Source organism: Emydura macquarii, unplaced genomic scaffold (genome assembly GCF_026122565.2).
Source record: "Emydura macquarii macquarii isolate MOO-44397 ecotype Brisbane River unplaced genomic scaffold, CSIRO-AGI_Emac_v2 contig_306, whole genome shotgun sequence".
NCBI lineage: Eukaryota > Metazoa > Chordata > Testudines > Chelidae > Emydura > Emydura macquarii.
The window spans coordinates 11,676,534-11,703,672 of NW_027130443.1; the positions used below are offsets into that span (position 1 = coordinate 11,676,534).

The following is a 27,139-nucleotide window of genomic DNA, read 5'->3' on the forward strand; positions in this document are numbered from 1 at the left end:
TAACGTGGAGTAAATCAGCGTGGGTGTGTTCTGCACTCACTTTGCACTGCTCCAAGTGGGTGTCCAAGGAGACAGGCAGCAGAGCGGCTGGCAGGTCAAGATTTTTTTACAAGTGGCTAGTGATTTTTTTGGAGCCCGGTTTGAAACACAGTGGAGGGCTGTGATTTTCAGAGGGTGGGAACTCAGCCGTGTCTGGAAATCAAGCCCCTTTAAGGTCTCCCAAGTCAGGCTCCCAGAGTCACTAGTCACCTGAATTTCTTATGCCCGAAGCATCTCGACTCATTGCACAGACCTCGCCAAGTGAAGCGTTGGCAGCAGGCCGCTGGTTCGTGGGAGCCAGGATTCCTGGCTCTGTTGCTGACTTGATCTGCAGCACTGGGTGTGCGACTTAGCCTCGACATTTTTCAGAAGTGGGTTCTGATTTGGCTTGGTCCACTTGAGACCCCATAGGTGTCTTGAGATTCACAGATGCTCAGCACCCGTCGTGCCAAACAGGTGCATCCAAAGCTGTGCTATCCAGGGCAACTGAGCCCTGATCCTGCAGATAGCCCCATGTTCGGATTGACGTGTGTCAGGCTGGCCAATACTCCACGGTCCTTCCCTGGACCCTCGGCTTCTCACCCCTGCTTTCTCTTTCTGTTCCCCGCAGGTTCCATCGGGGTGACTACACGGTGGAAGTGAGCATCAACGACTACCTGGATATCTATTGCCCTCACTATGAGGACCCCTTCCCGGTGGACAAGATGGAGCGGTATATCCTGTACATGGTCAATTACGAGGGGCACGCTTCCTGCGACCACCGGCAGAAAGGCTTCAAGCGCTGGGAGTGCAACAGGCCCGACTCCCCCAACGGGCCCCTGAAGTTCTCAGAGAAGTTCCAGCTCTTCACTCCCTTCTCTCTAGGATTTGAGTTCAGACCAGGGAACGAGTATTACTACATCTGTGAGTATCGCGCGCTGCAGCCTGGCTGCACCTTGCCCCCTCTCGGGGAATGACCCTGTCCCACAATGCAGATGGCAGGCCACGGCGTTCCCCATTCCTAGCAGGGCGAGGGGGACGGAAGGCCTAATGGGGAACGTGCAGATTTGCACTGTGAGCAGTTAACACGGCTTGGTGTAAGTGTCTCTCTTAGCAGCCACATAAAGGCCGTGATGGAAGCACGGTACGGTGAGCTGGAGAGTGGGTGCGTGCAACACTGCCCTCTACTGGTATAATCAGAACCATTTAGCTGTGTGTCATATGCCTGGTTCTGCCAGCAGCTCTAGTGGCAAGGGGCTGTAGTTTTGGAGTAGGACAGTTCAAGCTCTGTCCCTGCTGTCCGTGTGAAGTTTCAGGTGGCTTCTGTGTGCCGGGTAGTCGCAGCCATGAAGCTGCAGGCTGGCTGTCGGTTTGCTACACTGTTAAGGTTCCTTGCTGACTCAGGGCTTTATGAAATCACTTGTAAAGGCACAAAAGCAGCAGCACTCCTTGTGAAAATAAACCAGGCAAAGGTTCACACAGGGCTGGGACATTTTGCTCTAGGTAGAAATTTCCACCATAAAACCTATATATTCCAATAGAAGTTAGGGTTACAGGCTTGAGTGAATATTACTGGTCAAGAACCTTAGAGTTCAAACCATCAGTAAGTAACCCTGTCACATCAGGAACCCAGGAAATGAAGAGTTAACGTTGCTTTTGTCAAACAAAGCACTCCTACCGCCTTAACTCTGCCCCCGGATGAGAGGCCAGCCAACTACCTGGCCGCCTTTGCAGATGGAGTATTGAAAGCGTGCTCTGGGCCATGCACCCGTCTCCAACACTCAGCACACCGTGATTTCACTGTGCAGACACATGGCATTTTTACATGGAGACGGACAGGCTCTGGGTCTAATGAATTGGGAGACAGGCAGAGAGAGGCCAAGCTACTTATCCAAGGTCCACCGCCAGGATCAGAAGTCAAGGTTCCATGGCTTCCTGGTCCAGCGCTCACACCCATTGGACTAGAAATCTGGGTCGGGTTAAAACCTAGGGGGCAGATCCCAGGGGAGCCTTCTCGTTAACTTCAACAGGCTGGGCTCGGGTGACAGATCAGGGTCATTTCTTACTGGACCTGTTCTTAGTATTCTAGGAGTGGAGGAGAATTCTGAATGATACGCTGCTCTGCCCGCTTTACGTAACCCCAGACCTGAAATCTTGCAGGGACTCTTCTTTTCCCTTCAGGATGGGACCTTTCTAATTTCTGTGCACCAGACTGTCCTGTGTTGGTGTGCTAAGGTCACATCTGTCACCCCTGAGATGAGGGCTGGATTAAGGCACCGGTACGATAGGTCTGTTACACCAGAATCTCAGCTTTCATTTTAAAAAAACCCAACCCCCTAAGTTTCTAGTCCTCATGGGAGCAAACGAAAGCTTGAAAATGTGACCTGAGTGTACCCAGTCCCTGCTGGGGTCTGCAGAGGTCCTGAAACAAGAATCCCAAGAGGTCTGAACTGTCCCCATCTTCTTAACTGTGGGCCATGGCCGTGGGTGCGGGTGCCTATAGTCCCCGATTGCCTTCATTCGGCCTCTCCTGGGACACAGCAGGTTCCAGTGCCGCGAATAATAATACCCAGCTCTTGCATAGTGCTTTTCATCAGTAGACCTGAACATGCCTTACAAAAATGGCCAGTATCATTAGTCTTATGTTACAGATGGGGAAACTGAGGCACAGAGCAAGAACATGATTTGACCCAAGTTCACCCAATAGCAGAGCTATGACTAGAATCCAGATCACCCGAGTCGCAGTCCAGTGCTGTGTCCACAAGGCCATGCTGGCTGTTTGAATGAAGCTCCCCTTTTTGTCAGGCGGGCAGGGGAGGTGGTTATTTTGATTTAAAGCAGCAACTTGGTTTAATCTCTGTTGAGCATGCTGGAATCTGTGACACTAAAACCAGCATTAACTGAGTCCTCGTTTAAGATCCAGGCCAGCTGAGTGCTCAGAAAAACAATAAACCAAACCCGAGAGGCTCCTGAGTGACCTGGCGTTTCCTCTGCCGAGAAGCCAGAGATGAGAGCACTAGAGATAATTCTGCTTCCACCCCATGGACCGTTTGCCTTGTAAAATACAGAGTGCAAGCTGCCCCGGGGGGGGGGGGGGGCGGGTCTCCCATCCCACGGGTTCCCAAAAAGCAAAAATAAACAAGTGAGTGTAATTACTCACCTGACCACCCGTTGGGGAGGCTGGCATACATCTCTGTTTTAAGAGAGCCCCATTTATCTTGATTAGAAGCGGGGCTTTGATCCTCAGTTTCTTTTAACTGGGGATGGCGGCTCGCCGAGAGGGACGCCTAACCAAACTGAAGGCACTGCCATCTGGGCTAGGACCATAGGAGAAGGTTCCAGCCATGCCCTCCTCCTTCAGTAGAGGGGCGTTAGGGCCTAGGCAGCGCTCAACGTCCCTAGTTTAGCTGGCAGAATTCGCCCCGGGTGGAACTCCGAGCTGGGGAATTCCATCTGCACCCTACAACTGGGCGTCTGGCAGTGGTCTGTTGAGTCTGGTTCTTGCTGTCGTGGTTTGGCCCGGCGCTAACCCGTCCATCCCCTTCCAAGTACGATTCACACCAGACAGCAGCTCCTGACAGGGAGTTTCATGGGCCGGGGAAGCATTGCCAGTGAAAACGCTCATCTCGCTCAGAATTTCTTTCATTAGAAAAATTACATTTATTTTTATTCAAAATTATTTGGGCAGCTCCCCCCTTTTTCTCCATTCTTCCCCCTCCCCATGAGAAATGATGGGAGAGGGAGGCTCAGAAAATGAAAACTGAAAGTTTGTCATTTAAAGAAAAAAAAATCAAAAGCCATCATTGAACGATTTCCAGTGAAATGAGGGGTTTTGGGTGGGGGCTGCCTGCTATTTCCCGACCAGTCCTATATGCAGCACAGCTGATTTTGAGACCGCTCTCACCCTACACACCACAGGTGCAGCTGAGATCAGCTGAGGCTACGTTGGCTTGTGGGCACTGGAAGCATGTGCTTGGGGGCTGGAGAGAGGCCATTTTGAATAGAGAATCCCAGATGTGAAACTTTTTAGCTAAGGATGTAGATCTTCATGCTTCAGGGCAGGAGCCGACCTAATTAATGGGGGTCAGGAAGGAATTTTCTTATCCCCCCTCACTGCCTCCTGCAGGATTTCTTGCACTTTCCTTTGAAGCATCTGGTGCTACCCATTGTCAGAGAGGGGACACTGGGCTAGATAGACCCCAGGTCTGATCCAGTCTGGCAGTTCCTATGTTCCTGTGAACCTCACTTCTTTTGGAGGTCGGGCCATATCGAGATTTACTGCCTAGTCCAGTTTACAGCATTTAGCAGCCAGACAAGCCTTTACAAGCAGCCCAGGAAGTTACTCCTGATTTGCCCCACTCCAAGGCTCTGCTCCTGCGAATGTTTAACCACATGCAGAGTTTTACTCACACTAGTAAATTGAAATACACTGGGCTACTCCCGTTCTTAAAGCCAAGCACCCGTGTACAGGATCGGGCTCTAAACAGGAGGCGAATAAGGCCCATTGTTAATTTTCAACTTCCAGGGTGGATGGACACAGGACAAAAATCAAATAGGGAAAAGATGCATTGTGAGGCTTGCGCCAAATCTGATTGGAGCCAACGAAGCAATTCCAACAGGCTTCGGATCAGACCCCAGGAGTTTTGCAATTAATAAAGGTTAAAATAAAAAAATTAAAAATCGTGACCCGAAAGCACTTGATGGTGTCATTTGAAGCCAGGAACCCTTCTCCTTTTGCGCAGGCACTAACCAGCAGAGTTATCTTTCTTATTATTTTTCCCCTTTTTCTAAATCATCTGTTTTCAAACCACTTAATTTGTTCCTTTTATCTATATTAAATTACCATTCTCCCCCCTCTCCCTGTAAAATGTCACTCGTGAAATAACTGCATCTAGAACTCTCTCTTTTCTTATTCTGTTTTTTTATTATTATTTTATTTTTTAATGTCGTTAGGGAGAGATTACACAGGAGTAAATGGTGAAACTGATCATTGCTAAACCAGTTAGAATTCATGTCATGCGGAACATTAGAAATTATGCCTCTTTGAGGAACCGTATTTAGCAGACATGAAAGAAAAGAAATTACCTCCTTCTAGAGCTCACAAATTGGAATTCCATTAACCTCGCAGGCATAGAGACGAAGCTTTGTGTTCCCAGTTCTGGGTCAAGGTTAAGAGCCGGCGCTGGGGACACAAGCAAATGGCGAGACCCATTTGCCGATTCGTGTTGGATCAGAATTTACAGCCGGGTTCTGAAGATCTGGAGCTGGGTTACTTGGTCTCTCCCCAGCTTAGGAGGTTAGTTCGTGGCTGGGGTGCAGTATGGTTAAGACAATGTACTGCATCACCCCTCGGAAAAAAAATCATTCAGCATGGAATCGGAGACTGGAATTTAGCGCAGAGATCAGATGCTTCAGGATTTCAGCCCCCTGTTCCTTTCAGTGTAGGGTACCTCTTATTACACTGAAAACAAAGATTTGTGGGTAAGGGGAGAAAAGCAAAACTGTCCAGGGACCTGGGAACCTGACACATCTTTCCCAGAGGAGAACGGGTACTTGGATAAAGCAATCAGGTTGTTAAGCCAAAAGAAGGTGAATTGGGAGCCTGGGGGAAGAAAACGCTACAGTGATCTGTGGGCTGAAATAGGAAAGTCAAGTTAATGGGGAACTTTACAGGATTGGGGGAGACGAGAAATGGGACCTGGCTCCATCGCTACGTTCAATTAAACCTGATGATTAATGATTTGTGTTACAGTAGCCCCAGCCCAGAGCCGAACCGTATTGTGCTGGACGCTTCACAGACATGGTGAGAGGGAATCCCTGCTCCAGAAAGCTTGCAATCTGAATAGACAGTAGGCGGGTGGGGAAACTGAGGCACAAGATGGGACAGGGCTCCCCACTCAAGGTCATACAGCAGATCAGTAGCAGAGCTGGGAAGGGAACCCAACGGAACCCAGCCCTTATCCACTAGATCAAATCCCCTGGAGGTTTGCTAAAAACTGACGATTAATGTGAAACGTCCTGGACTCCGCAGTAACAAAGCAGCAAGGGGATATGTCTGTGCTGGCAGGTACATTACAGATGAGCACTCAGAGCTGGCGCTCTCCGCAACATTTCACTCTTACCGCCTGCAAACAAGCCTCTGGAGCAGACAGGCCCGGCGGGGGGCGGAAGGGAACATGGCACGCACGCACATGTGCAATTACAGGAACGACAAGTAGGATGCCGCTTTGTGATTTACTAAGCAAGGCTGTGTCCTTTTGCACGGTGGAGTTAAGAACTAGCCAGTGGCCCGAAGGCTTTGTCTGCGCTGGGGATTTCAGCCCTCAGCGGCCAGTTCTCAGGGCAGCTGCGTCATTGCAAATCCCTGGTGTGGCTACACAAAGCTGCTACAAGCCATGGTTTGCCTGGTTGCTGCTTAACCACAACCTGTCTACACTAGACGTTTTCTCTGATGCCGCTGTGCCAGAGGCTGTCTACCGGGCGGTGACGAGGGCAAATTCCCAGTGTCACTAAGGGCAAAGTTCACTCTGCCGGGCCTTTTTCTCCTTCCCTCCTTCTGCAATTTCAGTTTGGGTGCAGGGGAGTTGGAGTCCAGGGTGCATCCTAAAGAGACTGTTACAAGTCCCAGAATTCAGCTGTGGGAAGCTACGCTAACAGAGAGATCCATGTAGCCGGGGCAGGCTGTGGGTACCCCATCTGTGACAGGATTGGGTACTACCGGCAGGGAGTGCTCACCTGGACTTTCCTTCTCTTTTCGAGGCGCCGCGGCTTCTTGCGATGCCTCCCTGCTGACACCCCGGGAGCTGGGTAGAGGGCAGCAGCAAAGGAATGAACTCGCTGGATCTATTCCCAGTTCTGCATCTGACCTGCTGGGTGACTTTGGGCACATTATCTGCCCTCTCAGTGCCTCTATTTCCCCTTCTGCTCTTACCTCAGCTGGGGCCTGTAGACCCTTCAGTACTACAATAATAATAGTCATGGATGTGAACTGGGTGATAAGAATCGGGCAAGAGAGCAACAGAACCTGGACCAGCATAAGATGGAAGAAGAGAACCGGGGAGCAGAGAAGGTGTCTGGAGAGGACTGCCAGGGTCTGTCTACACTGCAGTTGGGAGATGTGATTGTGGCATGTGTAGACAGAGTCAGGTTTGATCTGGCTAGCTTTCAGCCTGAGTGTGTACCCAGCGTTCTAGGTGGGCTTCTACTGAGGGGGCTAGCCTGTGTCATCACCCGGGCGTGTGTAGCAGTCACACCACGGATGGCAGTATAGACGGGCCCTCAGTGGCCCGGTGCCCTGTGTGTGTGGACAGAGTGGTGGAACTGGTCACCCATTACAGCTCATTTGTCTCCTCCACTTGGTATGTCTCGGCTTTCAGATGAGAAGCTCTTCGAGGCAGGGTCACCAAGTCTGGTGATCATTTGGCGCTTTTCTTAAAACTCCAGCTCCTGGAGTCACGTGATCAGCTCAGCCGCTATTTTAAAACAGTGTGTGTGTCTAGCTGTCGGGACTCCAGACAAAAGCTTGAAAACCTGATGGCTTGAAGGCCAATAAAACCCAGAGGACAAATAAAAAGAAAACCAACTTTTAAAAACAACAACAACAACAACAAAAAACTCTTACGATTTTTAAATCAAACTTGTGATTTTAGGGAGCCTGATTCAGGATTTTGGAACAGCTGAGCACGAGATAGTGGGATAGCCACTGACTAAGCATATGCAGCACCTAGCACATCGGGGCACAATCTGGCTGACTGCTAGACAGTACCGTAACACATGTTAAATGATCATAACTGTTAACAATTAGAAATCATGATGCATTGACTTTAAAGCTCCGTCTTCCCTTCAGGTTTACTGGTAAAAACCTGCTTTTTATTAATTAATTAATAGTTGTCAAGGCCCCAGCAAGCATGAGCGCATGCACAAGAGACGACCGTTAAGCCAGTCCTCGCTCCACAGAGCTAAGCAGCCCCGCTAGCCAGGACTACAGCAGGCTGGAAGCAGGGTAATGGCTACAGTAAGATACCGGTTTTAAAGAGCCCTCAGAAAATTATACTGAGTATCGAATGGAGAGCGTGTCTGGCAAGGAAATAAAAAGGGAAAGGAATTCAGATGGGGCTGCGTGTCTGGGGCTGAACAATAAAACCACCGCAGGGGTAGTAATGATTTTGAGCGGTTCCTCTAAAGAGGGGACAGCGGGCACAGGGCCCAGTTCTGAGCTCACCGACCGCAAGTTTACATCAGTCAGTGGAGTCACTCCCGAATTATACTGGGCTGATCAAGATCAGACTCAGAGACAGGATGGCGGGATGGTTGCAGAACCTCAGTCCTTCGCAGCCAAGCCCCGATCCCTGGTGAGACACTGTAGCAGACTCGTGCGGGCGGGTTGCCTTGAGTACGTGAAGCAGCAGGGGGAGATCTGGAGCACAGCCAGGAGCCTGTGCCGTTAAGAGCTTTCAGAGCCATTGGGGGGAAATGAAAATGAACCCAGCACTTTGCAGGCAGCCAGCACAGAGCTAACGGGGCAGGGGGAACGCCGTCCCAGCTGCCCGTGCCAGAGACAGCTGCCCAGCAGCACATCCCAAAGAGCCCGAGGTGGGTGTTCAGGCAGGGTTGTCGGGGGATTGATGCCGGGGTCAGGTCCCCTCCCTAGCAGCTGGCAGCTGCCATGCCCACCTGGAGAGGGCTGCGTCCCCCCACCTGGGGGGGAAGGGGAATCCATCTGGAGAGGGGATGTGTGTCTGTCTCTCCCCATTTGGCGAGGAGCAGGTTGTGTGTTTGGGGGAGTGGTAACTCTAGCGGGTGGGGGAATCACCCCTCCTAGCTTCCCCCTTCTTTAAATTTTAAATTAAACTTGGAGAATAATGTTCTCTTTTCCTTTTTAATTAAAAATAAATACGCTTTTTAAAGTATACATAAAAAAATTGCATTTTCCATTTTGAGGGGAGTTCTGCCAAGATAATGATTGCAATTACTCCTTTGCTCTTTCCCAACGAGTAATATTTTTATTACGTGCTTTTATCTTCGTTCTCCCTGTTAAGGGGGAAGCGGTGCATGCAGCCAGCCACTCGAAACAGACAACACCATGAAACCCCCAGGAGTCAACGCAGTGCTCGAGTTCTCCCACATCCTAAAGGGAAGCCTCTCCCTCCTACTACAGGCGCCTGAAGGGCTGGGGGGAATTAGGGGGGCCGATGAGAACTCTCCTTTTGTTAATAAGTGTCATTGGAAGCTAGCAGTGTCACAGCGAGGGCTGTTGAACAGTACGGAAAGGCACAGGCTGTGGTCACGTCACACCGTGGGGCAAAGGGAATTGTGTTGACCCAGCCAGCTGTGCGCGCTCGGTCCTAACCGGGATACTTTTAAAAAATGCTCCTTGGATGAAGCTTTTCCGTCAGTCGCACATCAACAGCTTCCCCGCCAATGCAGAGGGCACAGAAATTGGGGGAGTGATAAACGAGGGGGACCAGTCACTGCTGCAGAGTGAGGCAGACAGGCTGGTAAGCTGGGCGCAAGCCGGCAGTGTGTGTTTTAGTACATGGAAACGGACGCGTCTAGGAACAAAAAACCATGGGCCTTATTTACAGGACGGGGGATTCTCGCCTGGGAGTCAGGGACACTAGAAAAGATTTGGGTGTCATGGTAGGTAATCCGCTGCACATGAACTCCCAGTGCTACGCTGGCCAAAAGGGCTAACCTGAGCCTTGGCTGCACAAAGAGAAGGATCTGGAGGTGGAGCAGAGAAGTTATTTTCCTCTGTATTTGGCACGGGTGTGACAGCTGCTGGAAAACTGGCCAGTTCTGGCAGCCACAGTTCCAGAAAGGTGCTGATAAATTGGAGAGGGGTCAGGAGAGCCAGGCACAGGATTAAAGGATTAGAAGAACCTGCCTTACTGGGAGACACTCAAGGAGCTCAATCTATTTAGCTTAACAAAAAGAAGGTTAAAGGGGGCCCTGAGCGCAGTCTGTTAGTACAAACATGGGGACCAATATTTGGTAAGAGAGGACTGGTCCAGCTAGGAGACACAGATTGAAGAGTTAGAAAAGCTCAGCCTAGACATAAAGTGTTAACTAGCAAACCACATTCAGCCACAGCAGGAAAGTGTTGTGTGTATCTTCGCCCTGCCCTGCCCTGCCCTGCCCTGCCCTTCATACAACCTCCCCCCTACCTCTCATAGCTCTCTCAATAGAAAAAACATGGCTGTGGCTGAAGCCAGCTTTTTATAGCTTGTCTCTGGGAGGGGGTGTGGTCTGAAGCATGGCTCCACCCCTGTTTCCTCCCTATATAATGGCATTGGTCGAGGGCCGCCCTCTAGGCCTATAGAGATGCCTGTTTAGAGTTTATAGGGACAGTGTGCTCCACACACAGTCCTGGCTTCTCTCTGGGAACTGGGTGGGTTTCTTGAGTCCACCCCTGCATTTCCTCAAACAAATGGCATTTCCTCTGGGCCCCTGGGCCCCCAGGAGCTGAGTATTAGGTTGCATTGCAAGCTCAGGTTCTCTGCCCTCCAGGCTGCATGGGAGCCAGCAGGGCTCCTTCCTTTACCAGAGCAAACAAAGAAGCGCTTGGTGCTGCAGCGCCTCTCCTTGCTCGCGTTGCAGATCTGCTTTGCTAGCTGCGTTTTCGGGGTCACAGCTCTCCTGCCTTGAGTCCTGGTGCAGGGAAGGCTGAGCAATGCCACCCCAATACCTTAATTCACATGTTATCTTAACCCCTGCCTGGCTGCTGTCTTCTGTGAGGGAGGCTTCTATTCCCACCCACACAAGATCTTCAGAGGGCATTTGACTAACCCATGCTAGCTAACCTGCCTTTTGGGGGGCTGCCAGTGGCTATCCTCCTGGCAGGGATGGGGGGAGAGGGGACTGGACAGCCCCCCTACCCCCCCAGTTCATTTCAGTTGTTGCTGCTTCAGTTCTTTGACCCAGTCCTATATCCCAAGCAAACAACAGCCTCTACAGACCTCTCCTGAGGGGGAGAGGGTTCAGAAGGCTGGGGGGGGGCTTGCCCCCCCATGGGTCAGGAGGAAGTGGGATAAGCATGTCCCAATCTGCACCTTGGGGTGGGTGGCTGGGCCATAGACAGAGCTCACTCCGGCGAGATATTTCACGCTCCAGTCCTGCTCCGGAACAATGGCGTCGCCATGCCCTTGATGGCAGCCCTCTCTGGGACGTCTCCTTGCAGTTCCCAGCCTCTGGCTGCTCCCCGGGCTGGGCTGGGAGGAAGTGGGTGAGCTGGAGGGGTCTCCTGCCGCTGTGAACTGGGCTGCGTAGCTATTCCCAGGCTCCGTGTGTGTCGTCCCCTCCCACCAATGCCTGGGCGACTTTGTGCATCAGCGACTCAACATGGCCAAGCATCGAGCCAGTCCTGCCCCCCCCCCCCCTCCACCTTTTTACATGGGGGCTGCTTATTGTGTTCCCGGCAGCTGCTTGTTCCTCTCCCCTCGGCGTGAATTGCGTAGCGCTGGCTCCCGGCTTTGTCGGGCCCACACAATGGGGAGAAAAATTGGTCATTTCCTGCCTGTCTCTGTGCCAGCTTCCTCTCCTTGCACGGAAGGGCTTTCCGTCTTACTGCGTACCTGTGGGGCGTTGAAAGCACACGAACCGGAAGCTCTCGGGGAGGCTGTGGCAGCTTGATAGCGCTGCTCGTGGGGGGAGCCAGTGGGGACAGCATGGAGAGGGAGAAACGGAGGTTGGTTAGGGCTGAAAATGCACCACAGTCAGCTACTGAAGGGGTCCCTGGCTCCAGCCATCTCTGGCTCGGGATCCAAGCAGTGAGGGGCAGGCCTGGGGGCGGTGATGACATAATCTCGCTCCCCATGTGTACAGGGCTAGCTGACGGTTTCCAGAGGGGGAACTGGGGCACAGGTTTGGGGAACGCATGGGCCGCAGATGGGAACCTGCCAGCCAGCAGCAGAGCTAGGATTAGATCTAGGAGTTCCTGGATCCCAGGTCTGTGTTTAGGATGCTGCTGCTTTCAGGCCCGTTTGTTATTTCATACTGTGCTCTGACCATTCACTCAGACCCTAGAGTTTCTCTGCTTCCTTTCCCCGAGGTCCAGAGAAAAGGAAACCCAGGTTTAACTGGATGGGATCCCTTTAGGGATGAACTGATTAATGTTTAAGACGCGTTTGGATGCTGTGGTGGCTACATAAGACTGTAGATAGACATACACAAAAAAATCATCTTCTGTTAGTCCCATGGTTTTAAGGTAGCCCTGCTTGGAACAGAATGTTTCTGGGCCCCAGAAAGATATTGACAAGGTGCTCGGAGAAGAGCAGAGAAAATGATCGCAGGGCCAGAGGGGTTAATTACAAGGCTCACGTCTCTGGCTCTGTATTATGCAGTCCCCTTCCTGCTGATGGCTCGGGCAGGGAAACGCAGCAGTTCGATTCCTAATGTAGCACAAGACTCTTGCTGGGAGAGTTTCCCTCTCCCATGGGAAAAACTGGCGCTCGGTTTTGCTGGTCTGCTATCTAGGGTGTGGGCTGGGTGCAGACAGGAACGGTCCTGGTGCTGGTGGGAGGCATATCTGCCCTCAGGGGCCCTGCCTCCCAGCGAAACATACTCACAATCAATGTTTCAAGCTGCTTTAACATTTATTTGAGATGACCCCGGGAGGGGGCAACACCAGGCTTTTCTCATCAGCACAGCTTGGGGTCGGGGCTGTCAGAGAGGATCAGTGTCAGGGCGAGTTAAAAACCCACCTCACCTTGTTAGATTCTGCCCCTCCTCCCCCAACACATATTCCCTCCACCCATCATGCTGGCTTAGCCCCCTCCCCAGCCTATTTAATCCCTTCTCCTCCCCTCACCCCCACGCCTTTCACATGGCTTCCTTTTAATTGCAAACTGTTCCCCTTCAGTGGCTGCTCAGACAAACTTCAATGACCCTTTGAGGTGCCCCCTGTATCCACTGCATCTGCAGTTCTCTCGCAGCAGGAGTTTCGCACACAAACCCCCCACACCCCCCTTCCCTTCCTTCGGATTGAAGGCGTCTGTAACAAGCATGAAATCCGGCTCGGCAGACATTTTTTTGCAGCTAGAACATGTATCCAGGGACAGTCCGGCAGAACCGCACAGCCCGGGGTCGGGCAACTTTTGACACCAGTTAAGTGTTGATCAAAGAGGCGGTTTAAGTGGCAGGGATCGCTTCAGTCATGCAATTGAGGCCTTCAAACTTTTAAGCTCCTTAAAGAGAGCTGGGAACAGCTGGAGGTCAAGCAGAGATCGCTGGATGTGCATTATCTCTCCCAGACTACCATGTCTCCCCTTTTATAGCCACAGATTCCAACCCATATGGATGCTCAGTAGGAAGCCCCATTATCTCAGCGACTTGAGAGCCAAGTAGGTTACAGCAGGGAAAGCACAAAGGAGACAGGACCACGCTTCTGCAAAGCGTTACATTCTACTGCCGGTAACCTCTCTGGAGCCGCAGATACAACAGCTGCTCTGATGACACCAGGGCTAAAAAAGATCAAGTCAAAAATGAAACTCAGCGAAAGATTTCACTGCTACATGCACAAAAAGCATATCATGGACACCGGGGCTAACACACCAGATCACACCAGTGGCCAGTCCAGCTTAGCGCTCTCTCCTGGCTCCATAGTACCAGATGCTTGAGAGCAAGGTGCACAAAATCCCATAGTAGAACAAGCTGCCCCAGTGGGTCCATGCCCTGAGTATGAGGGTTTGTGTCCAGTTTAACGTTTTTAGTTTAGCCAGTATAACTGTGGATGTTTTTAGTGTCTGTAGAAATGTCAAATCCCCTTTGGCATCCCGCTAAGCCTCCACGTTATGTGGCAACGAATTCCACTGGCGGAACAGACGTTGGGCAGAACAAATGAAGTATTCCACTTTGGAGGTTTTTAATTCATTGCCTTTTGAGGGCGAGTTCCTTTGCTGGGAGAAGGGAAATAGCAGAACCCAGATATCCTTCTCCACTCAGTAAAAAGCCACAGAAAATGCATTTCTTACACACGTGCTCTTTGCAGTAGCTTTGCAAATGGCAGAAAGTTGCCCCCTGTTTTGGTGAGTGCAGGGATCCTCAGACAATGAGCCATGTCCCTGGAGAGTCTAAGCTGCCGGATATTTGTAAATAATTCTTTTTGAAAATTAAATCACCCGGCATAGGAGAGATCGTCTCTGAGATGTAGGGCATCAGACTGCTTCGGCGCCAGGTCAAATGCAAGTTGGTAGCTCTTGACAAGGGTTTCTGCTGTTGTTATTATTCTGCAGTGGGACCAGAGCTCCAGCTGTGATCAGGACCTCACTGTGCACAGACACAGAATAAGAGAGAGCCCCTGCCCAGGAGAGCTTGCAATCTAAATGAACAAGGGGGTGGGAAAAGGAAGGACTCTTACCCCCAGTTTACAAATGAGAAATTCAGGGCGATTGAGTGATTTGCCCAAAATCACACCAGGGAAATAGTGGCAGGTTCTGGTTTCCTGAGTCCCAGTCCCCAAGACCCGATGTTTAATGAGTGCATAGTGGCCCTTGTGTGGAATGAGTTTGCTGGGCCCCAGCCCGTTTCCCAGAGCCAGCTGTCCGCATCACAAAAACCTCCCCCAAAGGGAGCACAGGTGGGGCAGCAGGATTGGGACCCTCAGCAGAGAGGCCAGCCCTGCAAAAAAAGGTGGTCGCTGGCATTCAGAGACCTCAGCCCCCGTCTTTCTGAGGTCTGGGCTGCAGTTGTGTAAACGGGGCTGGGTGAGGGAAGGGGGCTGTGCTGTAAGCCATGCTGCTCCAGGGCATGCGCCATTCGCCAGGGCCATAAATCCAGCTCCTTTAACATTGCACTTTAAAAAAAAACTAAATCCCCCCAAACTAAATCAGAATTCCCGAGGGTCCGTCCTGCTTATATATGGGCATCGGGACCTGATTGCTAAATATTGACCAGAAAAGGGCCCGCTGAGACGCATCAGCAGCGTATGGATTCCCCATCTCCCAGCTGTGAGACAAAGCAATGGTGACAGCTCAGCAGTTGCCATAGAAGGAAAACCTGTGTGCTTAGCTGGGCCTGCTATTTATAGGAGAATTCAGGAGGCATGAGAAATAGATCAATGATCCGTCAGGCTCCGGCCCTCTGCAGATTTCTCCCCCACACCCAGCTCTGGTGCGACGCCGCTGAGACATCAGCCAATTTAACATTGGCTCGAGGGACAGGCGGGGAGGGGCAGCCCTCATTTCGTTTAAAAATCGCGATGACACGTGTCTATAAAAATTGCACCTCCCTGACTGTCTCCCTCCTCCACCCACATCCCTCCTGTGTCTGCTTAGGAGCAGCGGCCATGTCTTTATAGGTGTTTGTCACACACCCAGTTCAACACGGCCCTGACCCTGAGTTGTGCCTCTGGGAGTTATGGTTGGGAGTTTCAAAAGCGCCTAAGGGAGTTGGGTGCTCTCCCGGCCTATAGCGTCATCCTCAATAGACTGGCTTGTGGTCAGCCCACCGTGAGCAGTGGTGGTTGCAAGCTGAACAGTGGTCCAGCTGGTTAGTAATTGGAAGGGAGACGCCCAGCGAGCTGCAGTAAGAGATGACGCTGGTGTAACAGGCAGCACCAGGCTGGTCTTTGCCGACATGCTGCAGCAAACACTTTCTCTAACACCATTGTCTTTCTCTCTCTCCCCTTTGTGTTTCTTCCAGCTGCTTCTCCCCCTAGCATGGTTGACAAGCCCTGCTTGAAGCTGAAGGTTTACGTTCGGCCGACAAGTAAGTAGCGCACACGTGTTGCCCCCCTCCCAAGCTGGCGATTGGAGCTGGGAAGCTGTGTGTTCAGGAGGGAAGAAAGAGCCACTGTGCAGATCACGGAACCCAGGAGTTCTTGATCTAGAACCAGGCACGGAGCCTGCCATGCTTCACGATCCGTGTGGACAGGGCAAAATGCCAGCTCTGCAGTGCGGTGTGTTTATCCGTGATATTTCTCCGACCGTGCTAGGAGCAGGGTGGGAATCTGCCAGGCAGTGATCTTTTGAGTTTGCCCAGCGCGGAGCCCCGGGGAGTGGGGATTTTACTAATTCAATTTTCCTTCAAGTACAATGGCTTAAATGAAGGGAGAAAAGGTTTGGCGAAACCCCGCACAAGAGATGGAACTGAGCCAAGCGCTCAGATCTAAACAGCCCCGAACTTCGCAAAAGTTCTGACCCAGACTTTATGGCTCTGCCCCACGTCACCCCACACCACCATTGGCTCCTCCAATCCCTGCTTTGCAAAGCCCTTTGTTCTGCCCATTCTCTTTGTAGGGGGCTGCCCCTGGATGGGTGCATGGTCCAGGCCAAGAATTAGGGAGACCCCCTTCCCCCACCGTGTGATAACATTGGGCAGCACAGGTGGGAGCTAGAGAGGCAGAGGGAACCCCATGGTGGGTCTGCGTCCAGCAGCCTCGATAAAGAATCCTCATCACATTCATTGCACCTGCGCCCTGCCTCTTCCTCACAGTGAGAGATGCTACAGGGTGGATATTGCTAGCTGGAGGATTTTGCTCCCTGGCAGAGGTTGATTTGGTCCCTTATACCAGCACTCAGGAAATACTTCAGAGGACCCTGAGAGAACTCCCTGCCATTCTCTCCCGCTGGGAGTGCTCCTGATCCTGCCTTCCTGGGCCAGATCCTCCTCTGATGTAAATCAGCGCTGATTTCAGTGGAGTTACGTTCATTGACGCCAGCTGACGATCTGTGTGCTGCGACGCCCTGGGCGCAGGTGGGGCTTTGCTCTGCACTCGTTTGCTCTTCCTGATTTCTTCTGCAATGCAAAAAATCCCATGGCTCTTCAGGGCAGCCTGAACAATGTTTGAAGGTGGTGGTAGGGGAATAAAACCACCCCCCTATTTCGAACCTATGCCCATGGGTCACTCGGATGCAGTAGGTTGAAAATTCATTTCCACTGGCTATTGTCACAGCACTGAAGGCGTGCTGACGTCAGCCTTTTGCGAGGATTTCTGTGTGGGAAGAACGGCTTGCACGGGCTCCCCTCCCATCTGTATGGCACCTGAATTCCCAGCACTCCAGCCCTGCCAAAGTCTGCGGGAAGCTGCATGGTAGCTAGATTCATGCCAGGCACATAACCTGCAAGATGGACATTTGCTGCTGAGTTTCAAATGAGGGGAAAAAACCAATAATCTCTGCGCAGTGGTGACTTTTCAGAATCAAATACCTCAGCCATTTAAAAAAACAAATTAATAATTTTCTTTTCCTGTTAACGTGTAATTAGTGTGTGGCAGAGGCTCTTGCTAGGAAGGGAGGGACCGGCTGCTCTAAGTCCTTGTTGAAAAGGACGTCGTTTTCTCTTTTGCGTTCGAGTGGCTTGAAAATAAAACCGAAAATAATGAAACCATCTAAAAACAAATTCTGGTTTTTGGGTGACTTGTGTAGAATGAAAAGATCTCAGTCGACATTGTTAGTATTTTACAACACGACCCCCTAGCAGCCCCAGCTGAGATCAAGGACCCTATTCCACTGTGTGAGAGGTACTTAGTAGGAGACTCCCATCGACTTCTCTTTGGATCAGACCGTAAGGCTATGTCTACACTGCCGACGGCACCGCTGGCAGTGCAGGATCCATTTTTGCGGGTTCAATTGAGTGGCACTAAAGACTCGCTCAGTTGAACCCGGAAGTCGACTCTGTAAATCCACCCTGGCAAGTAGCGTAGCGCTGCGTCGACAGGAGGGCATTTCCCGTCGGCACAGTGCAGTGGAGACGCAGCAGTAAGTAGATGTTAGGAAGTCGACAGGAGATACGCAAGTTACTGCACATAGCTTGCGTATGTCCTGTCGACTGCCGCCGAAATCTGTGGCCAGTGTAGACCAGGCCTAAATCAACCATTTGGTTATTGTTAAGCGAGATCAAATAAGAATCTGAACTGCCAGTTCGTGCCACGGGGGCCTGATCCCACCAGGTAGATTCTGAGCCCCTGTAGTTTCAAAGCCCTCGCATGTTTCTGGGAGTTCAACCCGAGACAGGGCATGGTCTTGATTTTTCAGAGGTGCTGAGCTCCTGAATGCTGCCGCCTCCCGTTGGTTTCAGGTGGAGTTCTGAGCGTTCAGCACGCCCCACGTTGGACACCCCAAAACTGAGGTCTGAGTCCTTCCAACTCAGTGGGAGTTTGCAGGGGAAGGGGCGTGCCCAACACGTCACAAGATCAGCACCCTGTTGAGTGTTTATTGAGTTATTGAGCTCATGAGTTATTGAGACTGCAAACTCTTGGAGGCAGAGTCTGTTACTGTGAGTCTGGGCTGCACGTAACACAATAGGTCCCTGGTCTCGGATGAGACCTCAAGGCGCGACTGTAATCCAGGCCATAATAAGTTAACAGGCACAAGTGTGTAAAACCCTGCAAAAGAGCAACCGCAAAGGAAGAAGAGAAGATGAAAAGAAAAGAAACAAGAGACGGAAGAAAATAGGACAGCTAAGAGGAAGAGAAAATTGTACCAAGGGCCAGGGGAAGGATCTCTTGTTCCTGATTTCAGGTCTGTAAAATCCTTAATCCAGTAATAAACATAGGAGAGCGGAGCCCAGGGAACATGTTAACAGCTTCAGTCATAATTTAACTTATTCCCTTGAATGCACTTTGCTTTGCTGCTTGATTAGGGTTTTGGATGCTGGATTATTGGATTGTTACTAAGCAATTGCCCTTTGACCTCCCAAAAGTTGGTTCAGCTACAGCTCTGGCCAGAATTACAGGGCCAGGAGTCTCCCAGGCTTCTTACAAGTTGGCAACGGTGGTTGGATCTAATCCATCTTGCACAATACCACCCGCATATTTGGCATACTCGGCTCTCAGGGAGAGGCTTAGGAGAGAATCGGGATGAAACGCCTTCTAATCCCATTTACAGCGCAAAACCCTTACCTTCTACCCCCAGGGTCAACACAGGGAGCTCCCGGTGCTCTCTTCCACACTGCCCACCTGCTGGGAACAAGAGCAGATAAGAGCGTATCCCGGGATTCCTACCCCAAGGATCTGCCTCCTGATGACCTGTTATTCCAGCTGCTGTTTATACTAAAATAAAACACGCGGGAAAGACAGACCCATGGACAGGGATGCATCACACTGTGTGTGAAACACAGACAGACACACAGCCAGGAATACCAGCTATCCCATATGAAATCCTGACAGACCCATGGGGAGAGAGAATATAAATCACAGAAATGTGGAGTGCAAGAGGCAGCAGAGGCAGGACTAAATAATCCTAGCCATCTCAGGCAATGTCTGTCTAATCTGTTCTTAAAAACCTCCGGTGACGGATTTCGTCACCTCCCTTGTCCGGGGCTTCACTTTCCTTGCGTTTAGCAAGTTTTTCCTAATATCCAATGGTGCGATGGACGTGGAGAACAACGGCTCCTCCTGTTTATAGTAACCTTTGACATATTTGAAGACTGTTACCAGGTCCCCCCTCAGCCTTTTCTTCTCTAGGCTAAACATGCCTCATTCATTGAACCTTTCCTCACAGGTCAGGTTGTCTAGGCTCTGATTGCTTTTGTTGTTCTCCTCTGGCCTCACTCCAGTTTACCCACATCTTTCCTAAAGCGTGGTGCCTCGAATGAAGACAGGATCCCAGCTGAGGCCTCACCAGTGTGGGACAATCACCTGGTGTCTTGAGCAGTTCCCTTGTATAGTTTTGGAGGTTGGCAGCTGTCTGGTTTATGGCATCTTCTCGTGTCACCAGATTGCTAGACTGACCACCCAGGTCCCACTTGGACACCTGTGGGCCACGGCCAGCTTTTGAACACCATCTTCGGCATAAACTCTACGGGGTTGTCATTCATGCAGGCAGGCCGGCAGATGTTCCCATACGTCCGTCAGCCTGAAGCAGGTCAAAACCATCACGCACCACACTCCTTGAGAACCTCAACCCATAAAGCCAGCAGCAGAACCCACCCCAGGCTTAGCAGGTATTTGCATTTCGCATCATTCCCTCCAGGCCTTGCTAAGTCACCCACTTTCACGGTTCTTTAGCTGCTGCCTGCAGTCAGCCTTCAAACTGCAGTTCCTCTCTGGGGTTTAACCAACGCAGCTGAGCTTTCCCGTCTGGGTCCGTGCGCACAGAACTCCCATTGCAAGCGCCTGTCTTCAGACTGCACCCTGGGCCCAATTCAAAGCTCTTATGAGGAGACATGAAAAAGCCCAGGACTTTTCAGCTTGCAAAAGAGACGACTCGGGGGGACGTGACAGAGGTCTGTAAAATCATGACGGGTGTTGGAGAAAGCGAAGAAGGAAATCGTATTTAGCCCTTCCCATAGCACAAAAACCAATGAAATGAATAGGCAGTGGGTTAAACAAAGCAAGAGCAGTACTTCTTCACACAGCTCACAGGCAACCAAGTGCAGTCGCTACAAGGGGAGGTCGTGAAGGCCAAAAGCATCCCGGGGTTCAAAAGAGAACTAGACAAGTTCCTAGAGGATGGGTCCATCAATGGCTATTAGCCAGGAAGTGCAGGGATGCAGCCGCCTACTGTGGGTGCCTACTGTGATTGCCAGAAGCTGGGAGTGGACAATGGGCTGGATCTCTCGATAATTGCCCTGTTCTGATCATTTCCTGTGAGCACCTGGCATTGGCCGTTCTCAGAGACAGGACACTGGGCTGGGTGGACCATAGGTCTGACCCATTATGGCTGTTCTTATGCCCATGAACTTCTGTGAGCTTTGGATCAGTTCTCACCTCAGAGACTTCGCAGAACCTGGTTGCGTGGGGGATTAAGGAGGGAGGACGACCACAGACACATGATCTAAGATGCAGAAGGAACTGTCACCATGTACTGACGGTGCCCAAGTGTGAGGCAAAGCCTCTCTCTGCCAGATGCTGTCACCCATTCATCTGACAAGGCTCCAGAGACTCACGGCATTTTTACCAACATCTCATGGGAGTAAAGTTTCTCACCCGGTTAAGCGTTCACAAGATCCAGACCACAGCTACTTTCTGGCTTAGCATTTGCCAGGTACATGTTTGCAACTCCTTGATTTTTTGTTTCTATGGGCCAGATTTTGCCACCTTTACTCAAGCTCAGCAGATCCTTCCTGGCTGAAATCAGCGAGAGGATGTCAGATTTGGCACTGTTGTTTCCCTTCTTGGGGCTCATTGCTGGTGAGGTGCGCCTTGCTATGGAATTATCTGTCCATTTCTTTGATCCAGTGCCGCCAGCTTTCACGACTTCACCATGAGTCTCTGTGGATTTTCTTATTCATTGATTCCAAGGCCAGAAGGGATCACTGTGATTATCAGATCTGACACAGGACTCCCCTGAATTAATTCCTGTTTGGTAAATTGCTAGAGTGGTAAATTACTTCTTAAAATTCCAGCTCCAGGGGTCATGATCTTAGAACCAGAGAAGATGAGGATTGGAAGGGACCTCAGGAGGTCACCTCATCCAACCCTCTGCTCAAAGCAGGACCAACCCCAAAATGATGATTACATACGAATTTTGACTTTCATTTAAAAACAAACAATCAAGACACAAAGCTAGATTTCCAGACCTCATGGTGGCAGAAGAAAGTTTGAAGGCCTGACCTCTGAAGTTTCAGACACCAGAGGGCAAATAAAAAAAAGGCCATCATGCATTATTCTTTTTTCAATCTGTAGATTTTTAAGCCAGTCTCATGACTTCTGAGGGGCTCACTCATGATTTTTGAATGCTCGAGGTTGACAATATTCCTGCTCTATAGCCTAATCACTTCCCCCATACTGTCTGTATTGTTCCTGTTGCCTTTGTTTGTGTTTTTATGGATATAATAAATCAAATGAAACAAAGAACACTAATAATGACTACCAAAGGAAGCCAACAGAAAGTGGCAGATGAATGAGGGAGGATCCCCTGAAATTAAATCCAGGGGGGAAAAGTATCAAGGTTTAAGCAGCTCTAAAATGCAGCCACTGCATTTTCTCTCTCTTTTTAAGTTAGTTTAATTTCCCGGCATGGATACGATCTGCAACGCCATGTGTCTGGATCTCTTGAAGACAACGAAACCAGTTGGGAAAGAAGTTTTCTTTTGATGTGCCCAAGAAGAAAGTGTTAGAAACTAGAGGGTGTTATGCACACAGCTAGCTATTGACCTTCCATGATGAAGATCGTGTCTTTGATTATGCAAGTTTCTATATCATAATGAATGACACCAAAAATTTCCAAAGGGATGTTAAACTGCAGGCTTCAGGGCTCAAGTCAGTCGCTAACCGTCAGAAATCGGGGGGAGATCTGATGTAGGGAGCAGATTATCCCACACGTCTGGGTTCCTACATCGTCCTCTGAGTGTCTAGTACCAGCCACTGTGGGAGACAGGCTACAGGGCTAGATGGCTCTTGGCTCTGATCCTGTCTCGCAGTTCCTGTGTTCCTATTAGAATGATTTATTCTTTTCCAACATCCGTAAGTTTGTGCTAGCCTCATTCCCAGGGCAAGTGCTCATAGTCCCAGCTCTGAAGAGCATATAATCTCAGGCTCCAGTCCTTCAATCTCAGTGTTGAGTTAGCACCTTTCTTCTAATGTTTGGTATGGTTCAAGTGCCAGTTGCTGGAGTCAGGTGATTAGATGAGGATCTCAACTCTCATTTAAAAACCCTAACAAAGTATGGTTCTCACCCTGCTGGCTACGGAGAAAAGCTTGCAAATATGACTCCATAGGAGGCAAATAAAACACGGAAAGCAAATAAAAAAAGAACCCAATCGTTGCTGTTTTAAAATGTCATGATTTTTAAGCCAATCTCATGATTTTTTCAGGGTGGGGGGCTGACTCGTGATTTCAGAACCCCTGGGTTGACAACCCTGCAGTTGGATCAGACCCCGAAGACACCACAGATATGACCCAGTGCAGGAGGCGTACAAAACAGACCCACTTGTAGGCCTGACCCTGGAAGAGAGCCAAACAAGTCTTTGAGGTGCTGAGCACCCGCTGTTGACCCTGCTCAGCACATTGCAGGATCAGGCCCTAAAGCCAGCCAGGTTCCCAGGTGGGCGTTTTGTGGTCTGACATGTGTCTCTTTTCCTCCCCCGTTGCAGATGACTCCCTGTACGAATCTCCGGAGCCTATTTTCACCAGCAATAACTCCTGCTGCAGCCTCAGGGTCCCACATCTCGTCCTCGTAGTGGTGCCGGTGTTTTGGACTATTCTCACCTCCTAGCCCCGAGAGGAGCAAACAAGGAAAGGGGGGAGCAGTTTTGCAGCAGAGCCGGGAAAGGAGGAGAGAGACAGACACACGCAGGAGAAGAGGAGATGCATTCTGTCTGGGTCTGAGGAGAACAAACCCTCTTGATCCAGCCGTTTGCTGTGTGTGTGTGTGTGTGTGTGTGATTTTTAAAAATTTTCTCTTTCACAATCATCTTTGAACCGTGACTCCTGAGCAGGGAGGTGGAGACGGGCAGGGGACACGAAGAAGGATTTTGTTCCCGTCCTGGCCTTATTCCCAGCTCGGAGAATTTCTGTTCCTGGTGTGGAGTCACTTGAAAGAAGGCTGCAAAATTTTTACCGATGTACAAAAGAACACACCTGAGCCCTGCTCCAGCAATCTGGCTTTGGGTGCGAAATGACAAAATACCAGTGGAAAACAGCTGCGTGGGAGGGGCGCTGATTTCCTGCTTCTGGAACGGCCCACGTTTCCTGGTGCTGGGCCTCAGCTCGCTTTGACTGTAGGATTTTGCTTTTTACATTTCTAGACCAAATATTAGAGTCCTTTTTTTTTTTTAGTGCTTTTCCTGCACTTGAGAGTTAGTCACCAAACGAGACCCTCTCCTCATCCGTGGTTCAAAAATCTCCATTCCCTTCAACCGTTCCCTTCCAAGCCATCCAGGGAATGCAGGATTGGGTTAGCCACGGTGTTTGGGCTTTCCTGGCTTCCCCTGATGCTCAGTCCCTGGCTCCAAGCAAGGTAGCTGGTGGCTGGCAGACAGCCGAGTGCCCGGACTCTGGGACATGCCGGATACGGGACAAGAACGGCTGTGTTCAGAGCTCTTTTGCTTTGGAGTCTTTCCTACATGAGCCCAGCCGTTTGCCATTGATTGTACCACTGGACTCAAGGCCTGCTGGAGAGAACGGAGCCAGTACGTTAACGCTCTATTCAGGCTCACGTTTTGGGCCAGCTGAAAACAGGCCCTCCAAGGTTTTTTGGAGGAGCGCTGACCTGGTTTGGTGGTCAGAACCTTGCGGGACCACGGGACCATTTTCATACATTTGTGGGTCGTTTCTTTGGGCGAGGGAGGGGGGCTGTCGGATTTCTTCATGGGGCGGGATGGGCAGACATACGAATAACCCGACAAAACGTCGCTCACCCCTGCAGTTGGCAACGCGATGGGCGACATCTGCGACAGGGTTACTGGGCCCGGTGAAGGCCGTGGGAGAATGTCTGGGGAGGGGACTTGGCCACTGAGTTTGCTGGAGAGCAGGATCAAAAATCTAGTTTGGGGAAGGGGCAGCTGGAAGTTGGGCAGGAAGGACGGGGGTGAATGTCAGGCCTGTAACCAGCCCGCTGTGGAATAAGCTAAGCGGATGGGGGCAGGGCTAGCATTTAGAAGGGATATTGGCTGGTTTACCACCTCCAGGGAGCAAAGGGGAATTAAGCAGGCAGGGGATTCAGGGGCAGCTGGGATGAATGCACCCCTGGGCAGAGCCCTTCCATGGACCCCGTCTCCCACACGTGGGTCAGACGGTGCACTGTAAAACTAGGCCTGGCACCAGGGAAATTCATCCTCTTGGGTTCCTGAAGCTAAACATTCAGCTGGCTGAAATCAGCATTGCTCCCCGGACTCACACCAGATTATTCCAGCCCCGAATCTTTGCCGAGCACCTTCCTCCTCTCACTACATACTTGATGGGTTGTTAATTCCCTTCCAGTGCTGAAGGCAAACCTTCTCCTCTCTGCTTCCCCAAGCCCCTTAGAGAAAGCAGAGCCCCTTCCTACATAACCTGGCTGATCCCAACACGGATCCGCATCACCAGCTCTGCCATTTGAATTCCCCCTCCTGTGGCCACTGCTTCTAGACGCATGGAGGGAGGAATCTCGTCTGTCTTGTCCTTCCCACCGCCCAGCACCAGCTCCGTGATCCCCGGCTGTATTACAGATGCAAGCGAGCTGCTAATCAGGCTGAGCCAGCAGGAAAGAGACTGGAGCTGACCTGAGGGGGTGAATCTCTATGGAATTTTCCCTGGGCATCCTCACTTCCCTTCAAGAGCCTCCTTCGATCCTGCACATCCTGAGTGCTTGTTCCTCAGCTGCACTGTTCCTGGCTTGGAATAGCTGCTGGCTTGGCTTTTTTCCCTTTTCTCCTTTGCTTTAAAATAAAGCCGCAGATTGGCCCCAAACTTCAGAATTCAAAAGATTAAAAATAGGGCCGGTTTTGCAAAATTCACATCCCATCCAAGCCTGGATCTCAGCCACTCCTGTCCTTACGTTTTGGGACAGCCTGCATCCAGGGTTTTGGCGCAAACCCATCTCTAAATCAAACTCCACGTCCTGATTTCTGGCCCTTGTCCTGCGCTCCAACCCCTGAGGGAGGCTATTGGTGACAAAAAGAAGTTACATTCCAGGGTACAAGAATTAAGAAAACGGGACAAGCAAAGGGACGTGGAGAAGGTGGTGGTGGTTGTGGGGAAAAAGGAATGGCTGATTCTTCCTAGCCCATTAGAGATGAATCTAGTGAGGTACTGGCAGAGAGCTATGGCTCAATCTCTGCTTTGCTTGTTTTTCTCTCTCAGAGGGATGCAGTGGGTGGGTTGAGGGTGCTGGGGGGTGGGCAGGAGAGAGTCTTTCGTTGGGGAAGAGGGTGTGAGATTTGCATCATGTTCTAAAGCAAGAGTCCTGACTGCTGGCGCCTCCACAACGATCTCCCCCCACTGTTGCCCGGCTCCTTCTGCCATGATGGTAGAACTTGAGTCGTCTTCTCCGCCCCGGGATATAAAGTGTAGATTTAAAATAACGATCCTAATAATAATACAAAAAAAAGGGATCTTTCTATGGACATCTTTTTCCAAGGCGCACAGAAACTCTCAGTTTCCACAGCATCTTCTCCGTGAGCCCAAGGGACCGCACTGGAGTCACCCCGGTGTTTCTGTAAATATAGCCAGCAGGCGTTATACTGTGACAATTTTTTTTTATGTATCGTTGAGAATGAATTTTATGGAAGGTTTTTATGTTAATTTTATTTTAATTTTGTAGAGTAGGAAGCTAAACACTCGCAATAAGCTCATCTTGACCCTCAGTTCTTGCTCCGCTTCACCACTCCTGCCACCCCCCATTGTATCTAGACCAGGTAACGTTTCGTAAAGGCAAGACAAAAGCACCACATTTATACAAGCGCCATCTTCCTACCACCCTTTTCCCTGTCCATAAGGGGTCAGATTTTGCTTCCCTGGCTCAAATCGAGTAGCTTTCCTCCAGGAGTCAGCCAGTGGGGTAAAGAGGGAAGAGGCTGGCTGGCATTCAAGAGACCTGAATCTGATTCCTGGCTTTGGGTGTGACCTTTGGCCCACAGTTTGGCCCTGATTCAGCAAGGGACTTAAGCACATGAGTGGTCAATGGAACTACTCGTGTGCTCAACGGTGGGCCCGTGTTTAAATTATTTGCTGATTCAGCTGGGATTTTCAAAGAAGCTTGAAGATTTTTAAGTGCCCAACTCCCATGGACAGTCATTGTCTCCTTTAAAAATTCCAGCTTTGATCTCACAGTGCCTCAGTCCCCCGGCTGTAATAAGACTGTGTTTATCTTGTCTGCTAGGTCATGATGCTGGACAGAGAGGTTCACACAGAGCCAGCTTTCAGGACTAGGGGGTTGAAATGTAGACTCTTCAGGGCAGGGACTGTGAACGTACAGCCTGTGGCAAAGTAAGGCCCCCATCTCGTGAGGAAATACAGGAAAAGCAGACAAGGCAGCAGCATTTAAGTGCAGCTATAATTTAAAAAATGGGGATTTTGGTTTGTTTTGGGGGGTGGGGGGGTTGATTTTGGTTTCACATTCGGGGAGAAACCCATCTGACGGGAACTGTTTTTCGCTTGTTGGTCTCAGCTCAGCCTAGCTTGGTTCTTAGACATGCAGCTTTCGTTCTAGACGTCGTGCTGGTGGTAACCCGATCACACCCGAATTTGGAGTCTGTATTTTTTTATAATAAAATAAAAATAAAATGGCGTGTGAGTCTGTTGCTTTTGAGAACTTTTCCT

General features: G+C 50.6%; 1 protein-coding gene across 1 annotated transcript in view; it reads left to right on the top strand.

The window, feature by feature from the left end:
* EFNA2 (ephrin A2) overlaps positions 1-23,761 on the top strand; it is a 125,903-nt gene extending 102,142 nt beyond the window's left edge. Inside the window, exons 2-4 of the mRNA XM_067559320.1 lie at positions 650-942; positions 15,658-15,723; positions 22,993-23,761. Coding sequence (XP_067415421.1) covers positions 650-942; positions 15,658-15,723; positions 22,993-23,114 — 481 coding nt within the window. The 3' untranslated portion in view covers positions 23,115-23,761. The remainder of the gene's footprint in view (positions 1-649; positions 943-15,657; positions 15,724-22,992) is intronic.
* The last annotated feature ends 3,378 nt before the right edge of the window (positions 23,762-27,139 follow it).